The following is a 24,049-nucleotide window of genomic DNA, read 5'->3' as shown; positions in this document are numbered from 1 at the left end:
TCTTTCCTCTCTCACCCTAAACCTATGCCCTCTAGTTCTGGATTCCCTGACCCCAGGGAAAGACTTTGCTGATTAACCCTATCCATGCCCCTCATAATTTTGTAAACCTCTATAAGGTCACTCCTCAGCCGCCGACATTCAAGGGAAAACAGCCCCAGCATGTTCGGCCTCTCCCTATAACTCAAATCCTCCAACCCTGGCAACATCCTTGTAAATCGTTTCTGAACCCTTTCAAGTTTCACAACATCTTTCCGATAGGAAGGAGACCAGAATTGCACGCAATATTTCAATAGTGGCCTAACCAATGTCCTGTACAGCCGCAACATGATCTCCCACCTCCTGAACTCAATACCCTGACCAATAAAGGAAAGCATACCAAATGCCGCCTTCACTATCGTATCTACCGTCAACTCCACTTTTCAAGGATCTATGAACCTGCACTCCAAGGTGTCTTTGTTCAGCAACACTCTCTAGGATCTTACCATTAAGTGCATAAATCCTGCTAAGATTTGCTTTCCCAAAATGCAACGCCTTCCGTTTCTCACAATTAAACTCCATCTGTCACTTCTCAGCCCATTGGCCCATCTGGTCAAGATCCTGTTGTAATCTGAGGTACCCCTCTTCGCTGTCCACAACACCTCCAATTTTGCTGTTATCTGCAAACTTACTAACTGTACCTCTTATGCTCGCATTCAAATCATTTATGTAAATGACAAAAAGTAGAGGACCCAGCACTGACCCTTGTGGCACTCCACTGGTCACAGGCCTCCAGTCTGAAAAACAACCCTCCACCACTACCCTCTTTCCTCTACCTTCAAGCCAGTTCTGTATCCAAATGGCTAGTTCTCCCTGTATTCCATGAGATCTAACCTTGCTAATCAGTCTCCCATGGGGAACCTTGTCGAACGCCTTACTGAAGTCCATATAGATCACATCTACCACTCTGCCCTCATCAATCCTCTTTGTTACTTCTTCAAAAACCTCAATCAAGTTTGTGAGACATGATTTCCCATGCACAAAGCTATGTTGACTATCTCTAATCAGTCTTTGCCTTTCCAAATACATGTACATCCTGTCCCTCAGGATTCCCTCCAACAACTTGCACACCATCGATGTCAGATTCCATGGTCTATAGTTCCCTGGCTTGTTCTTATCGCCCTTCTTAAACAGTGGCACCACGTTAGCCAACCTCCAGTCTTCCAGCACCTCACCTGTGACTATCGATGATCCAAATATCTTCACAATTTAAATGTTGTAATTGTCCCAGCCTCCGTCATTTCCTCATTTGCTCATTCCATACAGGCACCACCCTCTGCGAGAGAAGGTTGCCCATTAAGTCCCTTTTTAAATTTTTCCTTCTCACCCTAAACCCTACGCCATCTAGTTCTGGACTCCCCCACCCGAGGGAAAGGACCCCATGTCTGTTTATCCTATTCACTCCTCTCATGATTCCATAAGCCTCTATAAGGTTACCCTTCAGCCTCTGGTGCTCCAGGGAAAAGACCCCCAGTCCATTTCAGCCTCTCCCTTTAGCTCAAAGCCTCCAACCCTGGCAACACGCTTGTAAAACTTTCTGATGCCTTTCAAGTTTCACAACATCCTTCCTGTTTGTTTGGCAACAATTTCCAGGACCCTGCCGTTACGTGTATAAGTCCTGTCCTGATTTGCTAAAATGCAACACTTCACATTTATCTAAATTAAACTCCATCTGCCGCTCATTGACCCATTGGCTCATCTGATCAAGGTCCCATTGTACTCTTAAATAACCTTCATGTCATCTGCAAATTTATTAACCATACCTCTTTTTTATTTTATTCACATCCAAAATATTTCCATAAATGACGAAAGGCAGTGGATCCAGCTGGTCACAGACTGCCAGTCTGAAAAAAACCCTCCATCGCCACCCTTTGTCTCCCTACCTTCAAGTGACTTTTGTATCCAATTGGCTAGCTCTCCCTGGATTCCATGTGATTTAACCTTGCTAACCAGTCTACCATGTGGAATCATGTCAAACGCCTTCCTGAAGTCCATATGGACAGCATCTGTCACTCTGCTGTCTTTGTCATTTCTTCAAAAAAACTAATCAACTTAGTGAAACACAATTTCCCATGCACAAAGTCATCTTGACTATCTGTAATCGCCCCTTGCCTTTCCAAATACATGTAAATCCTGTCCCTCAGAGTTCCCTAGGGTTGGTGATGTCATTTCCTGGTCTTTTTCTCAGGGGGTGGTGAATTGGATCCAAGTCAATGTGTTTGCTGATTGAGTTCCAGTTGGAATGCCATGCTTATAGGAATTCTCATGCGTGTCTCTGTTTGTGTCTCAATGTCAACCTGAGCTACAAATCTTTCCAAAACTCAATAACTGCAAATTCATATTGGTTCAGAAGATTGAGTGTTTTAGAAACCACCAAGAACTGACTCTAAAGAAAAGCTTGAGAACAGGGGATTAGGACATAATGGAAAGCTAGTAAGAAATATAAAAATCAGGCAGTAAAGGCTTCCATAATACATTAATAGGAAGAGAGTAGCTGAAGTAAGCATTTTCCCCTTTGTGTGTAATGGGAAATTAATGGGATGTAACATTACCGAGACTTTGATCAAGTAATTTAAATGTCTTTATGGTAGAAGATACACAAAGCATCCTGAGAATAGAAGAACAAAAGGCAAATGGGAGAGAGGAGTTTAAAACAGTCATAACCACAAGACATAGAATAACTTGCAAAACCAATGGGACCAAAGACTGCCAAGAATTTCCTGGACCTAGTGGCCTGTATCCTGGAGTGTTAACGAAAGCCTCAGGGATCTGTGCTAGGCTGTTAACAATTTATTATCTCTAATAATGACTTGGATGAAGGGATGAAGGTAAAGCACCCACATTTGCAAATGGTATAAAGATAGGTAGGAAAGTTGAGGAGACTACTCAGTGTCTGAAAAGAGGTATAGATAGATTTGGTGAATGGGCAAACAGTTGACTGAGTATAATTTGGGAAAAATGAGGTTTTTCATTTTGGCATTGTCAATAGGAGAGCAGAATATTTATAAATTGAGATAGAATGCTGCAGTACAGAGGATTCTGGGTATAGTTGTACCAGAATCTCAAAATGTCACCATGCATGGCCAAGAAATAATTAGGAAGGCTAATTAAATGTTGGCCTTTAATGAATGGGGGTAGAGTAGAAAAGTTGGAATGTAAAATTTGGAAGTCTCCTTGCAGCTATGCAGGGCATTTATGAAACTGCACTGGAATACTGATTACATTTTTAGTCATTTTATCTAAGGATGGATGTACTTCCATTGGATGCAATTCTGAGTAAGTTCGTTAGGCTGATTTCTGGAATGAAAGTTTGTTGTAACAGGAAAACATTAGGTCAGTATTCATTGCAATTTGGAAGACTGCAAAGCCATTCAATTGAAACACATGATTTTGTGGGAGCTTGAGAAGATGTCTCCTCTTGGGGATGGGTGGGGGTTGGGTGGGGGCGGTTTTGTGCGTGCAGGAAGGTATTTAGAACTAGGGGGCACTCTTGGAAAAAAAATCCAAAAAGGGGTCTCTTAGACATTATAGAGAAGAGAGTGTTAGTTTTTGGAATTCTCTTCCACAGAATAGTGGAGGTGAATTAATTAAGGTATTCAAAGCTGACTTGGGACAGTTTTTGACCAATCATTGAGATAAAGTTATGACAGACACGAAAGAAAGTAAGTTAAAATCACAACCAGATCAGCCATAATGTTGGTGACTACTGGAGTACCTCGAAGGGCTGAATGATCTTCTCTGGCTCTATTTCTTATGAATCGTCCTTCGTAAGGGAAGTTTTTAAAGTGGAGAATCCAAAAAACATTGATCCAGCCTCATTGATAAACATTGAATTTGTGTGGATTTTGAAACAAAGCTGTAATTTTACTTGGCTGCAACACTTGTAATTACTTTTGCTGATTTGGAATATAATTATTTTCTTATTGTATTGAGAACATTTGAGTTTTGTGCAGGGTAAGCCATTGCTGTGCAACAATAAAGTTGCTTTGTGTTTCATAATATGTATCTATAGCTAACAGTATTGTGACTGCCCTTATACCATTGCAAATCCATGTTTCAAATCCATACTACGGTTTCATCTACGAAGCAAAGCACCCAGTTGATGCTTTTTGTATAAAAAAAGAGGGAATGAAAGACTTGGATCTATATCATAAAGTATATTTATGTATATATTCATGGGCACAAAAATGCCCAAAGGACTTCACAGTCAATTAAGTATTTCTGATATATGTTCCTTGTTCTAATGGAGGAACATGGCAGCCAATTTTCCCGAACTGTCAATCCCATAATGACAAAATCATCTACTTGGATATCAACTGTCGTATAAATATTGGCTAGAATGTTGAGAGAACACACTTGCTTTCTAAATTACAAGAAGAATTACAAATTCCTGATCCTCTTAAGTATTGTGACCAGAAATCTTTTACATCTAAAAGCTGGGATGTTGAGCCTTGTGTCAACATCTCATCCAAACGATGGTACCTTCAACATTGTAGAACTTTCTCAGTAGTCACTGAGGTCACAGCTTGGATTTTTGTAAGCCAGCTGTGGATCAATTTAGAAGCAACAGTACGGGGTATAACAGATGAATTTATGGCTAATAATTGAGCACTCCGGGGATTTCTATGGCTAATAGTTGAGCACTCCGGGGATTTCTATGGCTAATAGTTGAGCACTCCGGGGATTTCTTTTAAATCCAGTAAGGCACCAAAGCGTTTGTTTCATGTTTCACTTAGTAGACGATGTTCCAGTAGTACACGGCTCTTTCAGTACTGCACTGAGTTGTCAGCAAGATTGTGTTAAAGTTCTTGATTGAGATTTGAATTCTGTTGACCCAAAGAGGAGAATGCTACCACTGATTTGTGGCTGAGTAGCACTTTATGTTAGCCAGTAGAGGGGGATCCTGAAGTTTTTAGTATATCCTGAAGTATAATATAAAGTTATCTTAAACTTGGTAGTGTGTAATGTGACAAGATAAATTAATTAATGACCTTAGAGTTAAGCCATGCTTAGTTGAAAGCAACCACAGTATGATTTACTTCTACATCCATTTTAAAAGTGAGAAAATTGGTCTAGTTTTCAACTTGAAAAAAGCGAACTATGTGGCCATCAAGCTGAATTAGCTGAAGTGACCTGGTATACTAGGGTAGGGGATGGATTAATAGAGAAATCATAGCAGACATTTCAGGGAATGTCTCAGAATATTAAGAATAAATATATTTCCACCGAAAAGGAAAATTCAAAGGGAGGAGCCACCATTCATGGTTAACTAAGTAAATTGGATGAAGCATAAAAGATTTAGAAAAAATGTATACCTTGAACAAAGACTAATGATTGGTTACAATATAATGATCAGTACAGAATGACTCAAATATTAATCAGAAGGAAGAAATTATAGGACAGGAGGAAGCTAGCTAGGAATGTAAAAATGATAGCAAGAATTTCTTTAACTATTGTGATGGAAAAGAATAAGGAGTGTTGGCCCTCCAGAGAGTGAGAATGTGGAGTTAATAGTAGATAATAAGGAAATGAGCAAATATTTTGGTTCTGTCTTCATTATGTAAGAGGCAAAATCATTACAGTTAATAGATGTAAACCAGGAGGTGAATGGGAGAAAGAAATGTTGCAAAATTCAGTCCTTCGGAAGTGGTAAGACAAGTTCCTAAGTTCAGATGGACATTACTCTAAGATCTTGAGAGGTGGCTAATGAAGTAGTAGATGTCAATGAAAGGCCTTTCCCAGAGCTGGGATGCCATGCAGCCTGTATCTCTATCAATAAAATGGCTGTCAACGTGAGGAGACTAAGTCGGTGATGTCAGCTGACCACGATACAGTACTTTGTTCCTGTATGTGCGGTCTGTTGCTCCATCTGGTTGTGTTCACAACAAATGAAACAGTTTTTCACAAGATTGAGGCTGCATGTATCATCAGATATGTGTGCAAACAAGAATAGGAGCAGCATAACTGTATCCTTGTCCGATAGCCACACAGTATAGATAGTCACTGTTTTGCAGTTGGAGACTCGGCTTAATTTTCCCTCTCTGAAATTCAGGATGAGAAATGAAGAATTCCGTAATTGTCTGGGTTGAGTTCAGAGCAGCAATTGAAGCTCGGACTTGTGATCTGTATGGTTTCATGCCATGTCATATGAAGAATTTACCTGCTGAGTCATAAATCAGGTAGGGCATAAAATAAACGAGATTAGTATTGTGTTTGTTATTCCTGCAACTTTTAAATTGCCAATAGAATTTGCATATATCATGTTATTATAAAGAGAATACCATTGTGAATCTGACACACATTTGTTTGATTTGCATTTCTTGCAACCTGTGAAGTGAGCAACAGAAATTCGGATAACTTGTATAATAATTGTTGTTACTGGTGTACAACAACTGGGTGATTAAAAACAGGATTATCTGCAACTATCCTGAATCTTGTTTGATCTTTCAAACACAGCAATTAAAATAAAAATGAAGTCTGACTCCCACAAATTTGGAGGAAGATGTAAAAACATATACCTACAAAGACATTCAAAATTGAAAGGAAAAATAAATGCGCCCACAGAAATGAATCCAGATTGGATGACCGCATACAGTACATGCCAAAATGATATGAGCAATGACTCCCAAAGTAATGATGGTGTGCGTATCAGAAGACATACAAGTTAAACATGTTGCTGTTACTACTTGCCTACTCAAAGAACATACATTTATTACTTTAGGTTTGAATTAAAAACTTACACCTACAGAACCACGATTACCTGTAAATGATTTCCTCAGTATTTCTTGACAAAATAAAATGCACTTGACTATGCATCAAGTTGGCCGTTCATTCATTTAGCTTTACCTTAAAATGAAACCAGACACATTTGTGTAGGAGAAATGGTATTGAAAGTTATTCTTCAATAAAACTTTTTCAATGGGTTTTGAAAGTTATCATGCTGGGCATGCAGGAAATGGACCACAGCATTATCTATCCCGAGGAAATTGAGACAAGTTTGTGTCGTCTGCTCGAAATGGTAGTATGCAAATTAAACATCCCCGCATAGTTTGCAAACTTTTTGAATGGGGCGACCTTTACAAATATTTCCAGTGGAGCTTCCCTTTGCTTTATCAGCCATCCATCTCAATCTGCAATGTGGCAGATTTTTCCTGAACTCTGGCGCTTATTTCACATCAGTTCATAATGGTACTCTAGACGTCATGAGACTTTGACCTCTCAGGAGTCTCACCATTTGTTTCCTGAATTTGAACACATCTTAGTCTAATACGTTATGATGTAGTCAATGATATTCACTTGTCAAACATTACAACATTCTCATAAAAGTATGCTTGGTAATACTTATGTTTGCTTAGTTACAGTGTTAAAGTTTGTCACTGTGTTTATTTAAGGTTAAGGGAGAAAAACAGTGGCTATTAATTTTCTGAGCACATGTAAATAGAGAATAGCTGCGACAAATTAGAATGAGATTGGTAAGACTGAGAAAGTTAATAATCTGTCTCCGAAAAAAAAATGTTGGTTTCAGTTTTATTAAATGGCTGAGATTCGCTTAACTCCTCCAAATAAAATCCGTTCTCAAATGTATGCAACTATTTCCCATTGCCAAACCTCTCCAATTATTTTTCCTCTTTGTCCACAACCAACTCCAGGCTGACTTCCAGCATTTTGACCATAACTTCAAATCACTTGATTCGGCATTTTCACTGTCAACATAACTAAGATCGTCCTGGTCAAAGTAACTTAATAATCTCCTTTTGGAATCATACTTCCAATGCATATGCTCAAATATTTCTCAACTTTTCCATGCATTTGATACAATCTATTATGTCCCCTATCCTGCCTGTGGTCTACAGCTCCATTGCTGAATTTCAATCAATCCTAATTAGCACATCTATCTCCTGCAATGATTTCAGCTCTTGCATCATCATCATCACTGATGTGCGTGGAGTTCTATCCTGAGCAGCTTTATATTCCACATCAGTAAGCGCTATATCTAATAGAAAAAAATGTGAGATTATCTACTTTGGTAGGAGGAACAGAAAGACAAATTTATTTAAATGGAAAGAGACTGCAAAATGCTGCAATTCAGAAGGTTCTGGATTCTCTTTTGTACATGTAACAGAATGTAGCTATAGAAAGCACTTAAGCAAAAGGAATGTGGACTTTTATTACAAGAAATGGGGGAGACACACAGTGGTGAAGACTTAGTACAGCTATATTGGGCACAGGTTGGGCCCTGGAGAATTAATTTCAGTTTGGGTCTCTTGACTTACAGAGGGATATACCTGCATCAGAGGTAGTACTGGGAATGTTTACTGTGTTGATTTCTGGGATGAAGGGCTGTGTTAAGAGGAAAGGTTTCCCCAGTACCAGAGTCCACTGTGCTAATGTCCAAGTTTATTCAGCTGTGACATCTTAAGGCTCAGCTACCAATAGTGGAGCAACTAAAATCAGGGATATTGAAGAGATCACTCATAAAGGAGTACAGATATCTCTAAGGCCTGTACTATTGGAGATAATTTCTGAGATGTGGAGAGTTGACCATGGACCAATTTTAAATTGAGAAAGAAAAATTTGAAATTAAGATATTGAAGTTGGAGTCATTGTTGGTCTGTGAGCACAGGAATGATGGATGATAAGAACTTGATGCAAATTTGGATAGGGCAACAGAGTTTTGAATGACTTCAAGTTCACAAACTGTGGAGTAAGGGAGGCTAACTGGAGTGCATTGGAATTATCATGTCTAGAGGGAACACAAGCACCAATGAGGAACTCAAGCAAATGAGCTGAGGTGGGAATAGAACAGTGTTGTTTCAGAGGTGGATATTAGAGAAGATGTTCATACATGGTTGGAATTTTGTCATCAAATATGGCATCAAAGTTCGAGACAGAGTCAACCATCGGGAGAAAGTGAGGACTGCAGATGCTGGAGAGTCAGAGTTGAAAAGTGTGGTGCTGGAAAAGCACAGCAGGTCAGATAGCATCTGAGGAATAGGAGAGTATGTTGTGGTTTACAAAGTTAGATTATCCAGTATTTATAAAATATTTTTCAGAACTTGTCATAGGATTGTTCTTAAGTCAGTACTCATCTATACTGTCTTAATATCAGCAGGGAATAAAGCACATTTATTACAAAGATTTTTATCTGGATAATGAATAGACCTACTTTCTTCTAGAGTATGAATGAATTTATTGTTGTCCATAGCAGCACCAACCTACAAAAAGGCTTCAGTCTCACATCTTAACAAAGTAAGCCTTTCTTTGCAGAATTTTAAATAGCATTTGCAAAGATGATGTGTTTGGCTGATAATTGTTAATCTTTACCAGGACAGAATTTCCATTGCAATAGTGAATGCCACAAGTACACAAGCCTCTGTTTGCTAGGATTTTGCACCTTCTTCTCCTGCCTGTGTTGGTTTTCTCTGGGTGCTCCAGCTTCCTCTCAGTCCAGAGGTGTGCAGGCTAAGTGGAATAGCCATGGCAAATGCAAGGTTACAGGGATAGGGTAGTGGGTAGGATGCTTTTCAAAGTGTCGACGTGGATTCTATCACAAGAAAATACTTAATATAGTTCAGCCAAAGTCTAGTGATTTATGGTTAACCCAGTTGTCTGCTAAATATGCTTAAGTCTTTGTCCCTTGGACTTATGGGAAAGAGATGAGGCAGTATACTAGCTGAATGACAAGGCTGAAAGAAGGCAAGGTTTTCAAGAATAAGATGAGATATGTAAGACAGAGAAATTACAAGAGGAATAGGGCGATGGACCAGAATGTGATTAAAAGTTGAGGACCTTGCAGTAGTTTTAGGAGACCAAGTTGTGAACTGTGGATCAAGGCTGAGTTAGGGAAACATCATCTCCTCAAAGCTCATATTTTTGTTCTTGATAATTCTGTAAGTCTGCTAAGCTAGGTTTCATGCATGTATATTATTCTGCAGTACCTCAAACTAGCCATTATTTATTTTTTAAGACTTACTAATGACTGTTAACATTACAATCTAATTCTATTCATACATGTGCACCTCTGTTAGGATCTCGAATGGCAATCTGGAGGAAGAAAATGTCTAGCTATTCTCTTGTCCAATATTAAGAGGCTATTCCACAACAAATAGTACTTTCCTATTTTGACCAGGAAGCATGTTTGGTAATGAAACAGTCATGCACCATACCGTAATATAACTACAATATCGCATATAATAATTTTTTTTACAGTTTCAAAATATATTTTTGCTGGGCATATCTTCCATTTACTTTTTTTTTGTCCCTTAGTTTAACTACTTTTAATAAGTTTAAAATGTGTCACATGCCTTATTTCCTACACTTTTGGAGTCTTGCTCGCTGTTTTAGAAGTGGGATTGATTTTGAACAAATTGGTGATGAGCTGAAAACTGTGCTTGAATCACTTTTCTTTCAGCTGAACGTATAGAACAAGGATAGATTGATAGAAGTGCCATGGATAACTGACTTCCTTTGCTATTGGCTGTATGTTTGGTCCAGGAAAGCTAAATATTTTTAGTTGCTTACTGATAGAAATTCAAAGTGACGTGAGAATGCAAGCACTCAGCATCAATAGAATTTCTGGGCAGCATTACCAAGTTTGCTATAGAACATGGAATCCATTTCTTATGCATGTTCTTAACAGTAGATTTGAACTGAGTTAGATGTATATGTTAGATAGCTGTTGGCCAAATGGGAAGTTGGAGGCAATAACAATATTCTGCTCTTTCGTGGTCAGATGGCGTCACTTATAGAATCCTGGACTGGAATTGATAGTTGGCACTAATATGCCCACCTACCAATATCATATTTCCAATCAGTTGTATCTTCACATTACTGAGTGTCAGAATGCTAGTGTATTTGCAATATTCACCATTGTGATGGAAATTCTGACCTGGTGAAGATCAACAATTATTGCAGCTAAACAAATCACCTTTGCAAATGCTATTTAAAATTCTGCAAAGAAAGGTTTATTTTAAGATTTGAGACTAAATCCTTTCGTAGGTTGGTGCTGCTATAGACAACAATAAATTCATTCATTCTCTAGATGAAGGTAGGTCTGTTCATTAACCAGATAAAAAACTTTTGTGATAAATGTGCTTTATTCACTGCTGACATTAAGATCGCATAGATGGGTATTGACTTAAGAAAAATCCCATGACAATTTCTGAAAAATATTTTTAAAAGCCAGATACTGGATAATCTAACTTTGTAAGCCACAACTGACTTTTTTAAATAAATAAGGACGGATCAAAAATATTTTTATCTGGTACCCGAACTCTCTATTTTACAGTGCATTGATTGGAGCTTCTACGTGCTTGGAATAGGATGTTGGCTGTGTGGGTTTCAAATATCAATTTGCCTTGAATGATGAGTTCAGTGAAGATTAATGCATTATGACCATGTAGAAATATCTATCTGTATGGCTTCTGGTGATCTGAAGAGGGGGAAATGCTATTTTAAATATAAATTGAAATGATGAGGTAAACGGTTAGCTGTTTTAAATTCTTACAGCTTCATTGTAATGATTCACGGAAAAAAAGAAACGTAAATTATAACTCAGTTGATAGCAGTGGGTGGGTTCAAGTCTCATTGCAAAACAAGAGCACAAAATCAGGATTGACACTATAGTGGATCACTGAGGGAATGCTGCAGTATTGGAGCTACCATCTTTGGAATGATGTTTTGGTTGGGGCTCCGGTTTTCTCCTGAGGTATGTTAGGCATAAAAGATCCTGTGGCATTGCGTTGAAAAAGAGGAAGGTGTTATTCCTAATGTTTGGCCATTATTTATATCTCATTTAATATTGCAAGGACAGATTACCTAGTCATTATTGCTTTGCTGTTGATGAGAGTTTGTTGTAGGTAAACTGGCTGCTACATTGTCTACACTGCAACAATGAGTACACTTCAAAAGTACTGTATTTGATTGACTGTAAAATGCTTTGAGATGTTTTGAGGTCATGAAGGATCTTATGTAAATGCAAGTCTTTTTTCTGAATCTACTTTGTGGTTAAGAAAATAGTTCATAATCTAATTTTGAATAGAATGTAAGTGGTGAGTTACAAAAGAAGCTAATTTTATCATTTGGCCTACTAAATAATGAATTAAAATTATGGTAAGGGAATATTACAGTGCAAGTTGAAAAAGGAAGTTTCTTTATCAGAAAAACTTTAGCCCTTGTAGAATTATTATTGACACTTCGTTTCCATTTGCCCTCTATAACTATTTTCTCCCAAATTGAAATTTTATTTTGAAAAATCACTTTCAAGAAATCGTGCACATGCCAATACTGTGAGGTTTATGAACTTTAGATTTTGGATGGATAGTAACAAAGTATTGATGATTGTTATAATATTTATGTTTTTTAATCAGATTTTGAATGGTACACTTTGTACTGAACAGAAAGCAAAGCTGAGTAGTTAGTATTGATTTAATCCTGTTTGACAGTGTAACTAAGATTTCATGATTATGCTGGCCAGTTCAATATTAATTACACAACAACCGACTTTGTTTGAAGTACAATACACTGATGGAGTCATAAGAGGATTTGCAATGATTAAATGTAAAATCCCCATTGGTTTACTGCAACACACTATGACCAAAATTTAATGGAATAAAGTAATACTTTTAATCATTTAAATTATTATCTTTAGGATAGATGTTCCATTTTGTTCAATATTTCCATATTTCAATTTTGAACTGTGTACAAGCTTACAATGTTTTAAATATTTTTATAATGTTACCTAACATTGCCAAACTACTGCTTTGCTATATTCTAATACAAATTAGATTTTCAAACTTAACTCTTCCAAAATTATAAAGCTGATTAGAATCTAAGAATAAGATTGGATTGTCTGCATACTTATTTTACTTGAAGTAGAAACTTTTCTTTACAGTTCAAATAACAACTGGGATGACTTCTCTGATGCAATTTTTCTTAAATAGAACAGAACATAATTTGGACAAAATCAGATTTATGCAGCACTCAGTTAGATTTTTAAACTTAAAGCTGTACATGGTTTAAACATTTCGTCCCTTTTTTCTCTGCGCACAGCTAAAATATGTTTCTCTAAGTACTCCAATTTCACAAATTGAATAACATAGACATTTAAGCCGCTGATTACACTCTATTCTGTTCTCTGATCAAAATAGGTTTCCTGTAAAGTACACATAACCCCATCAATTATTGGTTTTCATTGTCATGAACATGTCATATTGGTTGTATGCAATATGGATATCCTGATGTACATATTTATATACTACTGCAGTTCAGGGGAAATGACAGCATAGAGGAAATTTGCAAGTTTTACTCTATTGTTTACAATCAACTAACATCATTGGATCAGTTAAAATGCCAATGAATTAATTTCATGTTTTCTGCACTCCCAACTGCAAATTAGGTCCGACTGAAATCAGATTCACACAAATCCCTTTAGTTTATATTCATGTATTATGGCTGTGGAAATACTGAAACTCTGGCAACATTTTATAACCATTCAGGTGCCTGAATTTTAAATTTGATTCAATTATACTGGTGAGCTACTGTTATTCTGAAGTAATAAACGATGTTGATGCAAGAAAAATTTTGTCTTCATTTAGTTTAGTCTGCTTTGTAAATGTAATATGTAACAAATGACCTCAACTGGCAGAACACCAATATTGGCAGGTTTCCCCCCACCATAACTTGGGCAGATTTATTGGTCAAAATTACCCATTACCACACTTGTTGAAAAGCTGAGCTCTTCAATAATGTATAATTGAAAGTAAAAACATCTGATTGTTGGAGGTTATCATAAGGATAGAAGTTTCTGGGGCTATGTTTGATTGATTTAACCCTAGCCCAGAATTCTGATAGCTTATGTGATGACAGTCTTTAGTTACCTGGCAAAGTCTTTCTTGATCTTACATATGTTATTCACATATGTGTGCTGTATAAAAGTAAGGTCAGTGATAAATGATCTTTCAGTAATTCTCCAGATATGACTTTATGCATGAATAATTAACAGAATAAGTCACCAAAGGAAGACCAGGAACAAGTTGCATTGATTGCATGCTACAGACTATTGATCCTTATACTTTGTTCCAAGCACTTGAAGCCTGCAGTAGTCATTTCCCTATCCCACAGCTGGAATCTCACCAGGAAATAGCCAAAATTATTTGAACTTGCTTGACTTTGTTTAGATTCAGAAAACAAAATCTTCTTCCTCATTATTTTGTAGACCTCATTTCTAAATATTGAATATACTAACTTCAGATATCAAATGTAACGCTTTCATGATCTCAGGATATCCTAATTCACTCCAAAGTCAATCAAGTAATTTGAACGAGAAACAAAATACTGGAAAAACTCCATCACCCTTATGGCGTCTCTGGAGAAGGGAACAGAGTTATCATTTCCTATGATCTATGCCTTTTCTCCAGAAGCAAAGACAGGTGGATATTTTATGGGCTTTATGGTTTTGGAAGGGGGATTGAGAGAGGACCAAGAGGAATAGAAGGGAAGATAAAGGATGACATACAAGGAGCAAGAGTGGGGCATTCAGCTTACCAAGCCTCCTCCGCCATTCGGCAAGATCATGGTTGATCTTCTCTAGGCCTCCACTCCTCTTCGGATCCAGACCGTCCTAGCCATCAACCCCTGGATATTTCAATAAACTATCCACTTTCTTTTCAAATTCTACCAGTGATCTAGCATCAAACTCTCTGGGGTAGAAAATTCCAGACATCCACCATCCTTGGGAGAAGACATTCCTTTGCATCTCCATTTTAATGAAAGGTACAGAATAAGTAGGTAATGTCCCATAGTTGTGGATTTTTCACTAATGGGAACACCATCTCAACATTACACTACTAAGCCTCCTCACAATTTTGTACATTTCAGTAAGATTAGCCGTCATACCTCTACACTCTAATGAATGGAAGCCTGACCTGTTTAGCCGGTTTCAATAAGTTAACGCCTTCATCTTAGGAACCAGTCTTTTGAACAAGTATATCCTTTTTAAGTGTGTGGATCAAAACTGTACACAGTACTCCAGGTGCAACCTCAGCAACAACAACGTATTCAGTTGTAACTAAATTTCGCTGCTTTTAAACTCCCAACTCCCTAGCAATAAAGGCCAAAGTTCCAATTGCTACCTTAATTACTTGGTGCACATATGTGCTAACATTTTGTTTCATGCACAAGAACACTTGGATCCCTCGACACTGCACTATTGTTTTGGAGTCTGTCTTCATTTTAATAATTTACTTTTGATTCTTCCCACCTTATACTTTCCTTCATTAAATGTCGTCTGTCAAGTTTTTGCCCACTTGCGCAAATTATCCCCAAGCAGATTCTTTGTCCTCAATATGAGATGCAAACTTGGATTTGCAAACTTTTCAGAGGTGAGAATTCCAGCACTGAGCCAAGGGTGATGCTTACTATAACTGAATACTATTTTCTCAGAACTAAATTTAACTTCTTTCCGAAGTTCTGTCTTTGGTTTCATAGCTAAAGAATATAAAAATTAAGTGGAATATTTAGTTAATTGACTTTGGTTGGCATGTCTTTTTGCCAACATTTTTGTCATGATGGACAATGATGTCTTAAACTCAAAGTTTTGCCCAAATAATAGCTCATTAAGCTTCTGGTGACATTTTTGTTGACCACTTGTATGCTTATCATGTAACATATGACTGATGTTATCAAATAACCTTACCTGTAATATAAGGCCAACAACATTTATTGCAAGTAATAAATATATAGTGCAATGATTAGGTGCAATAGCTCAAGAAGAAATTAAGTTTGTCATAAACTAAACTTTGATGTAACAGGATGAGCTACCCATTTTTATTTAATTAGGGATTACATTTATGATATTGTTAACTGTGGAAATGCTGTCTTCTGGTTGAGGTGTTAAGCTGAGATCCCCACTGCTTGGATGTATTGAAACATGCTTCAGTCTTCCGTAAAGAGTATCAGTTTTTCTGTTGTAGAGCTGTAGAAATGAAGCACAGAAGGGGGCCATTCAGCCCATCTTGTCTATGCTGACCATGGCTGGTATTTCTTTTTCAAACCAAAAATTCTAAAGTAAACCAGGTTAACCATTTACAGAGTATCTCACTTCTTCCTTTTGTAGGTATTGCAATGAGCATGTGGCAGCCAACGTTTGCTGACATAACCGTAGTGACTGAGCTTCAGCAGTAATGCATTGATTCTGAAATATTTCATAAATTGTGAACCACTTTGAGATGTCCCAAGGATGTGAGCAGAACTAATATGTGCAGTTCCTTGTGCAATATTTATTTGCAGTCTGCTTACTGTCCTCATGGTAACAATTTATTATCCAACTGTGTAAGAAACTACAGCCACTGTACAAATTGAGGACTTTTCTTAAATTAAAAGCCAAATGTGAGTTTTGAGAAGATTTGTAGCTCAGGTTGAGGTTTTGGTTGTAGATTTGCTCACTGAGCTGCCAGGTTCATTTCCAGACGTTTCGTTACCCTACTAGGTAACATCTTCAGTGGGGCTCAGGTGAAGCAATGCTGAAAGTTCCTGCTTTCTATTTATATGTAGTGTTTTGGACTACATTGGACAAACAGGCAGAAAACTAGCCACCAGGATACATGAACACCAACTAGCCACAAAAAGACATGACCCTCTCTCACGAGTATCCTCACAAATGGTGGAGGAAGGACACCATTTCAACTGGGACAACACATCCATCCTAGGACAAGTCAAACAAAGACACACACGAGAATTCCTAGAAGCATGGCGTTCCAACCAGAACTCTATCAACAAACATATCGAGTTAGACCCCATCTACCACCCCCTGAGAAAAGGAATTGGAAATGACTTCACCACAGGAAATGACATCACCAACCCAAAGAAACCTGAACATATAAATAGAAAGCAGGAATTTTCAGCATTGCTTTGCCTGAGGCCCAGTGAAAATGTTACCTAGTAGGGTTAAGAAACGTCTGGAAATGAATGTAAAAGCCAAATACTGCAGATGATGGAGTTCTGAAGTAAAAACAAAGTACTGGAGAAGTTCAACAGGAATAGCAGCATCTGTGGGGAGAGAAACTGAGTTAACTTTCTTGGAAAGTTTCTTGAAAACTTGCATAGAGAATACAACTTTGAGATACTTATCCAGTTTGTAGTTTGGATTCCCAATGTAGAAATAATTACTGTTTGAACTTTTGATGCAGTGCAATACATTAGAAAAATGCATGTCAAACTTTGTTTGGCATAACATTGGCATAGATATGAACAAACTGGAAAATCTTACATGGGAAATTTCAGTGTTGAGAAAGTGAAAAAGTGATTATGGAAGGACAAGTACATTTAGAAAACAAAGAGAGGGAGGTAAAGATGTTTTATGGTGGGTCACACTGTCAAGCAGGAGTAAAATATGAACTAAATATAGCATCTAAAGAACATGACGATAAAGATTCTATAACATTCAGATGGACAGGGGCTGAATGTTAATGTGCATTACTGTCCTGCACAATTTTGTGGCTAACAAGGGTCACCATAGGAAGTGATTTGCTTGCCTTGATCAGGAATTTGTGTTAAAGGGAAGGTTAGCCTCTTTGACCAGACTTCAAACATAATAGTACAGTTTCTTTCAACTTCATGTTTGTTTAAAAAAGATGACATTAAATGCTTAAATTGTGATATACCTAGTTGAATGCTATTTTATATTAATCTCTAGAAAAAATAATAATGCTTGAATGACATTACTTGTTCAGTAAATAACTAAAAATGCAGTGACTTCAGCCCACCAGTGTTCTACTAAGAAGGAGGCTACAGTACCATAGCACCACAGATGTGGTTTAGCTGGGAGTTTCTCATCTTTGAATCAGAGGTTTGTGGATTCAAGTTCCACACAGGAACACAAAAATCTAGGACACACTGTAGTGCCATATCATTTGTGTTTTCAGATGAGAAGATGCCTTGACGTTGTTTGAAGAGTCAAGATGTTATGCCTAATGTGTTCCGATCAATATTTCTAAATTGGCATCAATAAAACAATTCATTCAATCATTATCACATTTTGTGGGTGTTTGCTGTGCACAAATTGGCTGCATTTTTTCCCATTGCTAAAAGTCAGGTTAAATTGCTGTGGATGTATTACTTTTCATTGAAGTTTCAAGGACATAATTGAACCATTTGATACGTATAAAGTGCCATTGGCTTTAAATTTCAAGGCATTGCATTTTGATACGTTATATAGCATGATAATTTGCCTATGGGAAAAATTGACAGATTACTCTGCTACTTAATAGTGCTTCACAATGTAGTGCATGCCTGTCGGTAGTACCAGAGATAGTTAAACATCTGACAGATTTTTTTTTGTCAGAGGTGTTTAATATGAAACGTTAGAAAGCTATCTCATGTTTAACGTGATACACATTCAAGAGTTTGATTTATTGTCTATCTGGTGTAGCAGTATGAACGTGCTGCATTGCCAACAATACTATTGTTTTGAATTATTCTTTTAGCTGAGGCTCCATTTCCCTTTTTGGGTGGTGGATGTTTAAAGAAACAGTCCTGGTACTATTTTAAGAAAAGTCAGACATTTTACTGGTATACTAACCAAAAATAACCTCCTTAACCAACGTCAGCAAAAGTCAAATCACACAGTCTTCCATCTCATTGTGTTTTGTGGAATTTTGTTCTGCACAGAATGGCTATTCAATTTATCTACATGGATCATTGCATTTCAAATTAATTTGCATGAGTAACTTTTTGAAATGGTGAGAGAGATGTAGCAAGAAGTTGCATGAAAGCAATTCTGTTTCTTTGTCCTTTTGGGAAGAATTTTTCTACAATTTTGGCAAAGTTTTATGAATAGCAGATTGTAATAAATGTGTCCAAAACATGAAACTGGCCACAGGCATACAACATAAATCAACTGAACAAATTTTTGAAAAAATTTAATTGTAACTGGATTCTAAGGCTTACAATAATGAAGTCAACTTTGCGAGTATGTAGTTAGTTATGTACTGTGCAATAAATATCATATGCTACTTCCTAGTAATGTGTTATGATTATTGCAACCAATTTAGTGTTGTTAATGCATACTCTTTTATTTCTTTTCTAAACAGAAGAGGAATTGAGGAAGCTTAGGGAAGAGACAAATGCAGAAACTCTTAAGCAAGAACTAGAAAAGGAGAAATTGAAGCGAATAGAGCTGGAACAGAAAATCTCTGATGTGATCAAAACCAGGTAAAATTGGTACAGAGCTAATCAAGGTTACATTGTTGCAGGTGATGCCTGAAGAATATATCAAATTTACTTAAAAATATTAGATACTTCAGATGGTTAGTAGCCCTCTAATGTAAATGAGGGGTGTGATGTGAGAGGTGTTGGTAGCTAGTAATTCTGGAGTTGACTTATTACTCTTTAATTCAAGAATTAAAAGTCGCATGAACCTTATCTCTGAAATATTGCGTGATACTGATATGTTTAAATGCAAATTTCAGCTGTACTTAAAGCACATGCTATTCAAGTCATACAGTATAAATGAATTATAAAGTCATAGAGTGAAATAATCCTTTAATTCACTATAGTGATATACTATTTCATCTTGCAGACATTTTTTATTTGATAATTTGCAGAAATAACTTTTCTTAAATAGAAGATGGCTAATATCCATTGTCATGGAAGAAAAATGCCTGTGTATCTAAATCCTTTTTGTAATAACGTAATGAAATTTGTGGCACAGTTTTGTTTTCACTGATAATTTTAGTGCAACCACTGCTAACGTGGACTGTATCCCACAACAACCTCTTACATTTATTTGAAAATGGGATCAACATTGCTGCATCATTTATTGAATGGTTCTGGTTTTGTCATTGAAACATTTGTTCTTCGTGCTAGAAGTACAGCTCCATGACATGTGAATATTTAACTGCAGAGAAATAGTAAACCTGGCTCGCGCCATGCTGCAAGTTGAAATTCCTTAAGAAAATTCTCTGTTTTTAGTTGGTATTGTGCTAATTCATATGAAGACCTTTCTGGAATAATCAAGAAGTATATTTCATTCCTTGTACACCAATGACCTATCAGGCAAGACATATGTACTGAAGTAGGAGCAAATTACTACTGATGCTGGAATTTGTATTGAAAGCAAAAAATGCTGAAGATCATAGCAGGTCAGGCAGCATCCGTGAAAAGAAAGCAAGCTAATGTTTCAAGTCTAGATAACCCTTCATTAGAGATGTTTAACATGCTTTCACTCCATGGATGCTGCCTGATCGATTGTGATTGCCAGCATTTTTTGTTTTCACATTCACTCAGGTGTTTGGTATTTCAATGAATGTGGAGAAAGTGAGGACTGCAGATGCTGGAGATCAGAGTCAAAGAGTATGGTGCTGGAAAAGCACAGCCAATCAGGCAGCATTCCCGAGGAGCAGGAGAGTCACCGTTTTGAGCATAAACTCTTCATCAGTCTTCACCTTCATCAGACTCTCTTGCTCCTTGGATGTTGCCTGACTGGCTGTTTTTTTTTCTTTCCAGCACCACACTCTTTGACTTGATATCGATGAACAATCCTTGCTGATGATTTGCTTTTAAGCAGGCTATGAAAATTTGAATTAAATAAATTTGAGCTGTTAAAATAATTACAATTTTAGATATTCTATAGTATTTAGTTGTCTAATTTGTGAAATATATGTCAGCATTTTCTTGTGTTCTCGTCTTTTCTTTAAAAGAGGTGAAGACTCTTCAAGTCAGCAGTCTTTGAAAGTTCAGACTTCAGTCAATGGAACAGGTAATTTACACTGGTGATTTCTGAGATCACTTAAATGTTAAGCACAAGGAGTAAATCTTGCACATTAAAGCAATATTAAAGGACTTCATTTAGTGCATTCTTAACATTTAACAATTTTTAATGTAAAGTGAGTGCTCCAAGTGGAATTTCCACAGTATTGGTGTTGTGGGTAGATACTGGTCTTTTTATTCTGATTGGGTTCAAAACTTTTTTGGCTATAAATTTTGCATATGAAATGAGCAAATGTTTGAGCAATTTTCACTGAATTCACAATTGGAGTATGCCCCTTTTTTATAAAACTGCCCACTGTTTGGCACTATCTTGTTCTGTTGCTACTGAGTAGCTGTATACTAAGTGGAAAAATATTGCAAGGGTGCATTTAGGGATAATCTTCCTTAAATTTAAGCTAGAATCCAAAGATGTGCAAGTTAGGTGGGTTGACCATGCTAAATTATCCTGTAGTGTCCAGAAATATGCAGGATAGATGGATTAGCAGGGTTATGGGGATAGGGTATGGTGGATGAATCTGTGCATGATGCTGTTTGGAGGGTCAGTGCAGACTCAATTGGCTGAATGGCTTCTATCTGTACTGTATGCATTCTATGATTCTGGAGTGCATTCTTGGACAACGTACAGGGGTATTACTCTCCTCTCATGAGCAATAATGAAAAGTCCTTGATGCTGATTTTGGCTGTACAGAAATTTTTAAAAACGTTTTATTCTACAAAATCAATGTCCGTTACCTTTTCCATCACAGAACAAAAGTTCAATAAACATTAGAAATGAATGATTTCACAAATACAGCATTGCATTTGGTCAATTAAAAAGTTTTAAAAATTAACTCCGACAGCACATTTTTCTCTTAAATCTGTTAATATAGAACAATACAGTGTAGAACAGGCCCTTCAGCCCTCGATGTTGCGCCGAGCTGTGAACTAATCTAAGCCCATCCCCCAAGACTATCCTTCATCATCCATGTGCTAATCCAAGGATTGTTTAAATTTCCCTAATGTGCTGAATTAACTACATTGGCAGGCAGGGTATTTTACGCCCTTACCACTCTGTGAATAAAGAGCCTGCCTCTGACGTCTGTCTTAAATCTATCACCCCTCAATTTGTAGCTATGACCCCTCGTACAAGCTGACGTCATCATTGTCTAGGAAAAAGACTCTCATTGTCTACCCTACCTAATCCTCTAATCATCTTGTATGTCTCGATCAAATCCCCTCTTAGCTGTCTTCTTTCTAATGAGAACATACCCAAGTCTCTCGGTCTTTCCTCATAAGACCTTTCTTCCAGACCAGGCAACATCCTGATAAATCTCCTCTGCACCTTTCCCAATGCTCCCACATCTTTCCTGTAATTAGACGACCAGAACTGTACACAATATTCAAAACTAGTGTTTTGTATAGTTGCACCACGACATTACAGCACCAGAACTCAATTCTCCTACCAATAAAACCTAACATACCGTGTGCCTTCTTAATAGCACTATCATCTGGGCAGCAACTTTCAGGGATCTATGTACATGGACTCCCAAGATCCCTCTGCACATCCACACTACCAAGAATCTTTCCATTGACCCAGTATTCTGCCTTCCAGTTATTTCCCCAAAGTGAATCATCTCACATTTATCTGCATTGAACTCCATTTGCCACCTCACAGCCCAATTCTGCACTTTATCCAAGTCTCCCTGCAACCTGCAACATTCTTCCACACTGTCCACCACTCCACCGACTTCAGTGTCATCTATGCCTGCATCCAAATCATTTATAAAAATGACAAACAACAGTGGTTCCAAAACAGATCCTTGTGGCACACCACTCGTAACTGAACTCCAGGTCAAATACTTTCCAACAACCATCATTCGCCGCCTACTTGCAGAAAGCCAACTAATCCACACTGCTAAATCATCCTCAATCCCATGCCTTTGCATTTTCTCCAACAGCCTACCATGTGGAACCTTATCAAAGGCTTTGCTAAAGTCCATGTACATCACGTCAACTGTCCTACCCCCATCCACATGCTTGGTCACCTTCTCAAAAAGCTCGATGAGGTTTGAGAGACATGACCTGCCCTTGACAAACAATGTTGACTATCTGCAATCAAATTGTTGCTTGCTAGCTGATTATAAATCCTATCTCATAATCCTTTCCAAACGTTTTCCTACAATAAACTTAAGGTTCATGGGTTTATACTTACCTGGGTCATCCCAACTGCCCTTCTTCAACAAAGGCGCAACATTTGCAATCTTCCAGTCCTGCGGTACTAAACCTGTTGACAATGATGACTCAAAGATCAAAACCAAAGGCTCCAACACTACCTCCCTAGCTTCTCAGAGAATCCTCTGATAAATTCCAATCGGCCCAGGGGACTTGTCTACTTTCACTCCTTCTAGAATTGATAACCCCTCTTCTTTACTAACCTCGATCCTTTCTAGTCTAATATCTCGTATCTCTTTCTTCTCCTGTAAAATATTCTCTTTTTCCTGAATGAAAACAGATGAGAAACATTCGTTTAGCACCTCTTCGATCTCCACAATGTCCACACACAATTTCCCATTTCTGTCTTTGGCTGGCCATATTCTTACGCTAGTCATCCTTTTATTCTTCACATACTTATAGAAAGCTTTAGGGTTCTCCTTTATTCTATCTGCTAAAGACTGCTCATGTCCTCTCTTTGCTCTTCTTAACTCTCTCTGTAAATTCTTCGTAGGTAATCTGTAACTTTCCATCGCTTCATCTGAACCATCTCGTCTTATCAACAAACTTCCTTCTTCCGTTTAACAAGCGGAATTTCTTTAGTAAACCACGGTTCCCTTACCTTATCACTTCGTCGTTGCCTGACAGGGACATACCTATCAAGGACACGCAATATCTGTTCCTTAAACCAACTCCACATTTCGATTTGTACACATTCTTCGCATTTTGATACCCCATCCTAAGTTTTGACTAATTGGACTTTAATTGCACCCACTGTCTATCTATAACTCTTGTCCTGTGGCATGTACCTATCCCTTTCCATCGTTTAACTAAATGTAACCAAATTACCACAACATTGAAGTCCCAGGTACCTACCCATGCTGCAAGCTCACCTACCTTATTTCAGATACTTCTGGCATTGAAGTAGACACACTTCAAACCAGCTTGCTGTCTGCCAGCACACTCCTGTGACCATGAAATCCTGTCCATGTCCTCCCTACTTTCATCCTCCTATGCATTGGAACTACACTTCAGGTTCCCATCCCCCTGCTGAGCT

General features: G+C 37.6%; 1 protein-coding gene across 2 annotated transcripts in view; it reads left to right on the top strand.

Moving 5' to 3' along the window:
• Positions 1-24,049, top strand: part of gramd4a (GRAM domain containing 4a) — a 136,164-nt gene that overhangs the window by 48,964 nt on the left and 63,151 nt on the right. For both annotated transcript variants that reach the window (XM_060843182.1, XM_060843183.1), the window contains 2 exons: positions 19,125-19,245; positions 20,733-20,791. In XM_060843182.1, coding sequence (XP_060699165.1) covers positions 19,125-19,245; positions 20,733-20,791 — 180 coding nt within the window. The remainder of the gene's footprint in view (positions 1-19,124; positions 19,246-20,732; positions 20,792-24,049) is intronic.

Source organism: Hemiscyllium ocellatum, chromosome 23, assembly GCF_020745735.1.
Source record: "Hemiscyllium ocellatum isolate sHemOce1 chromosome 23, sHemOce1.pat.X.cur, whole genome shotgun sequence".
In the NCBI taxonomy this organism is placed as follows: domain Eukaryota; kingdom Metazoa; phylum Chordata; class Chondrichthyes; order Orectolobiformes; family Hemiscylliidae; genus Hemiscyllium; species Hemiscyllium ocellatum.
This window is presented reverse-complemented; position numbering and strand designations above follow the sequence as displayed.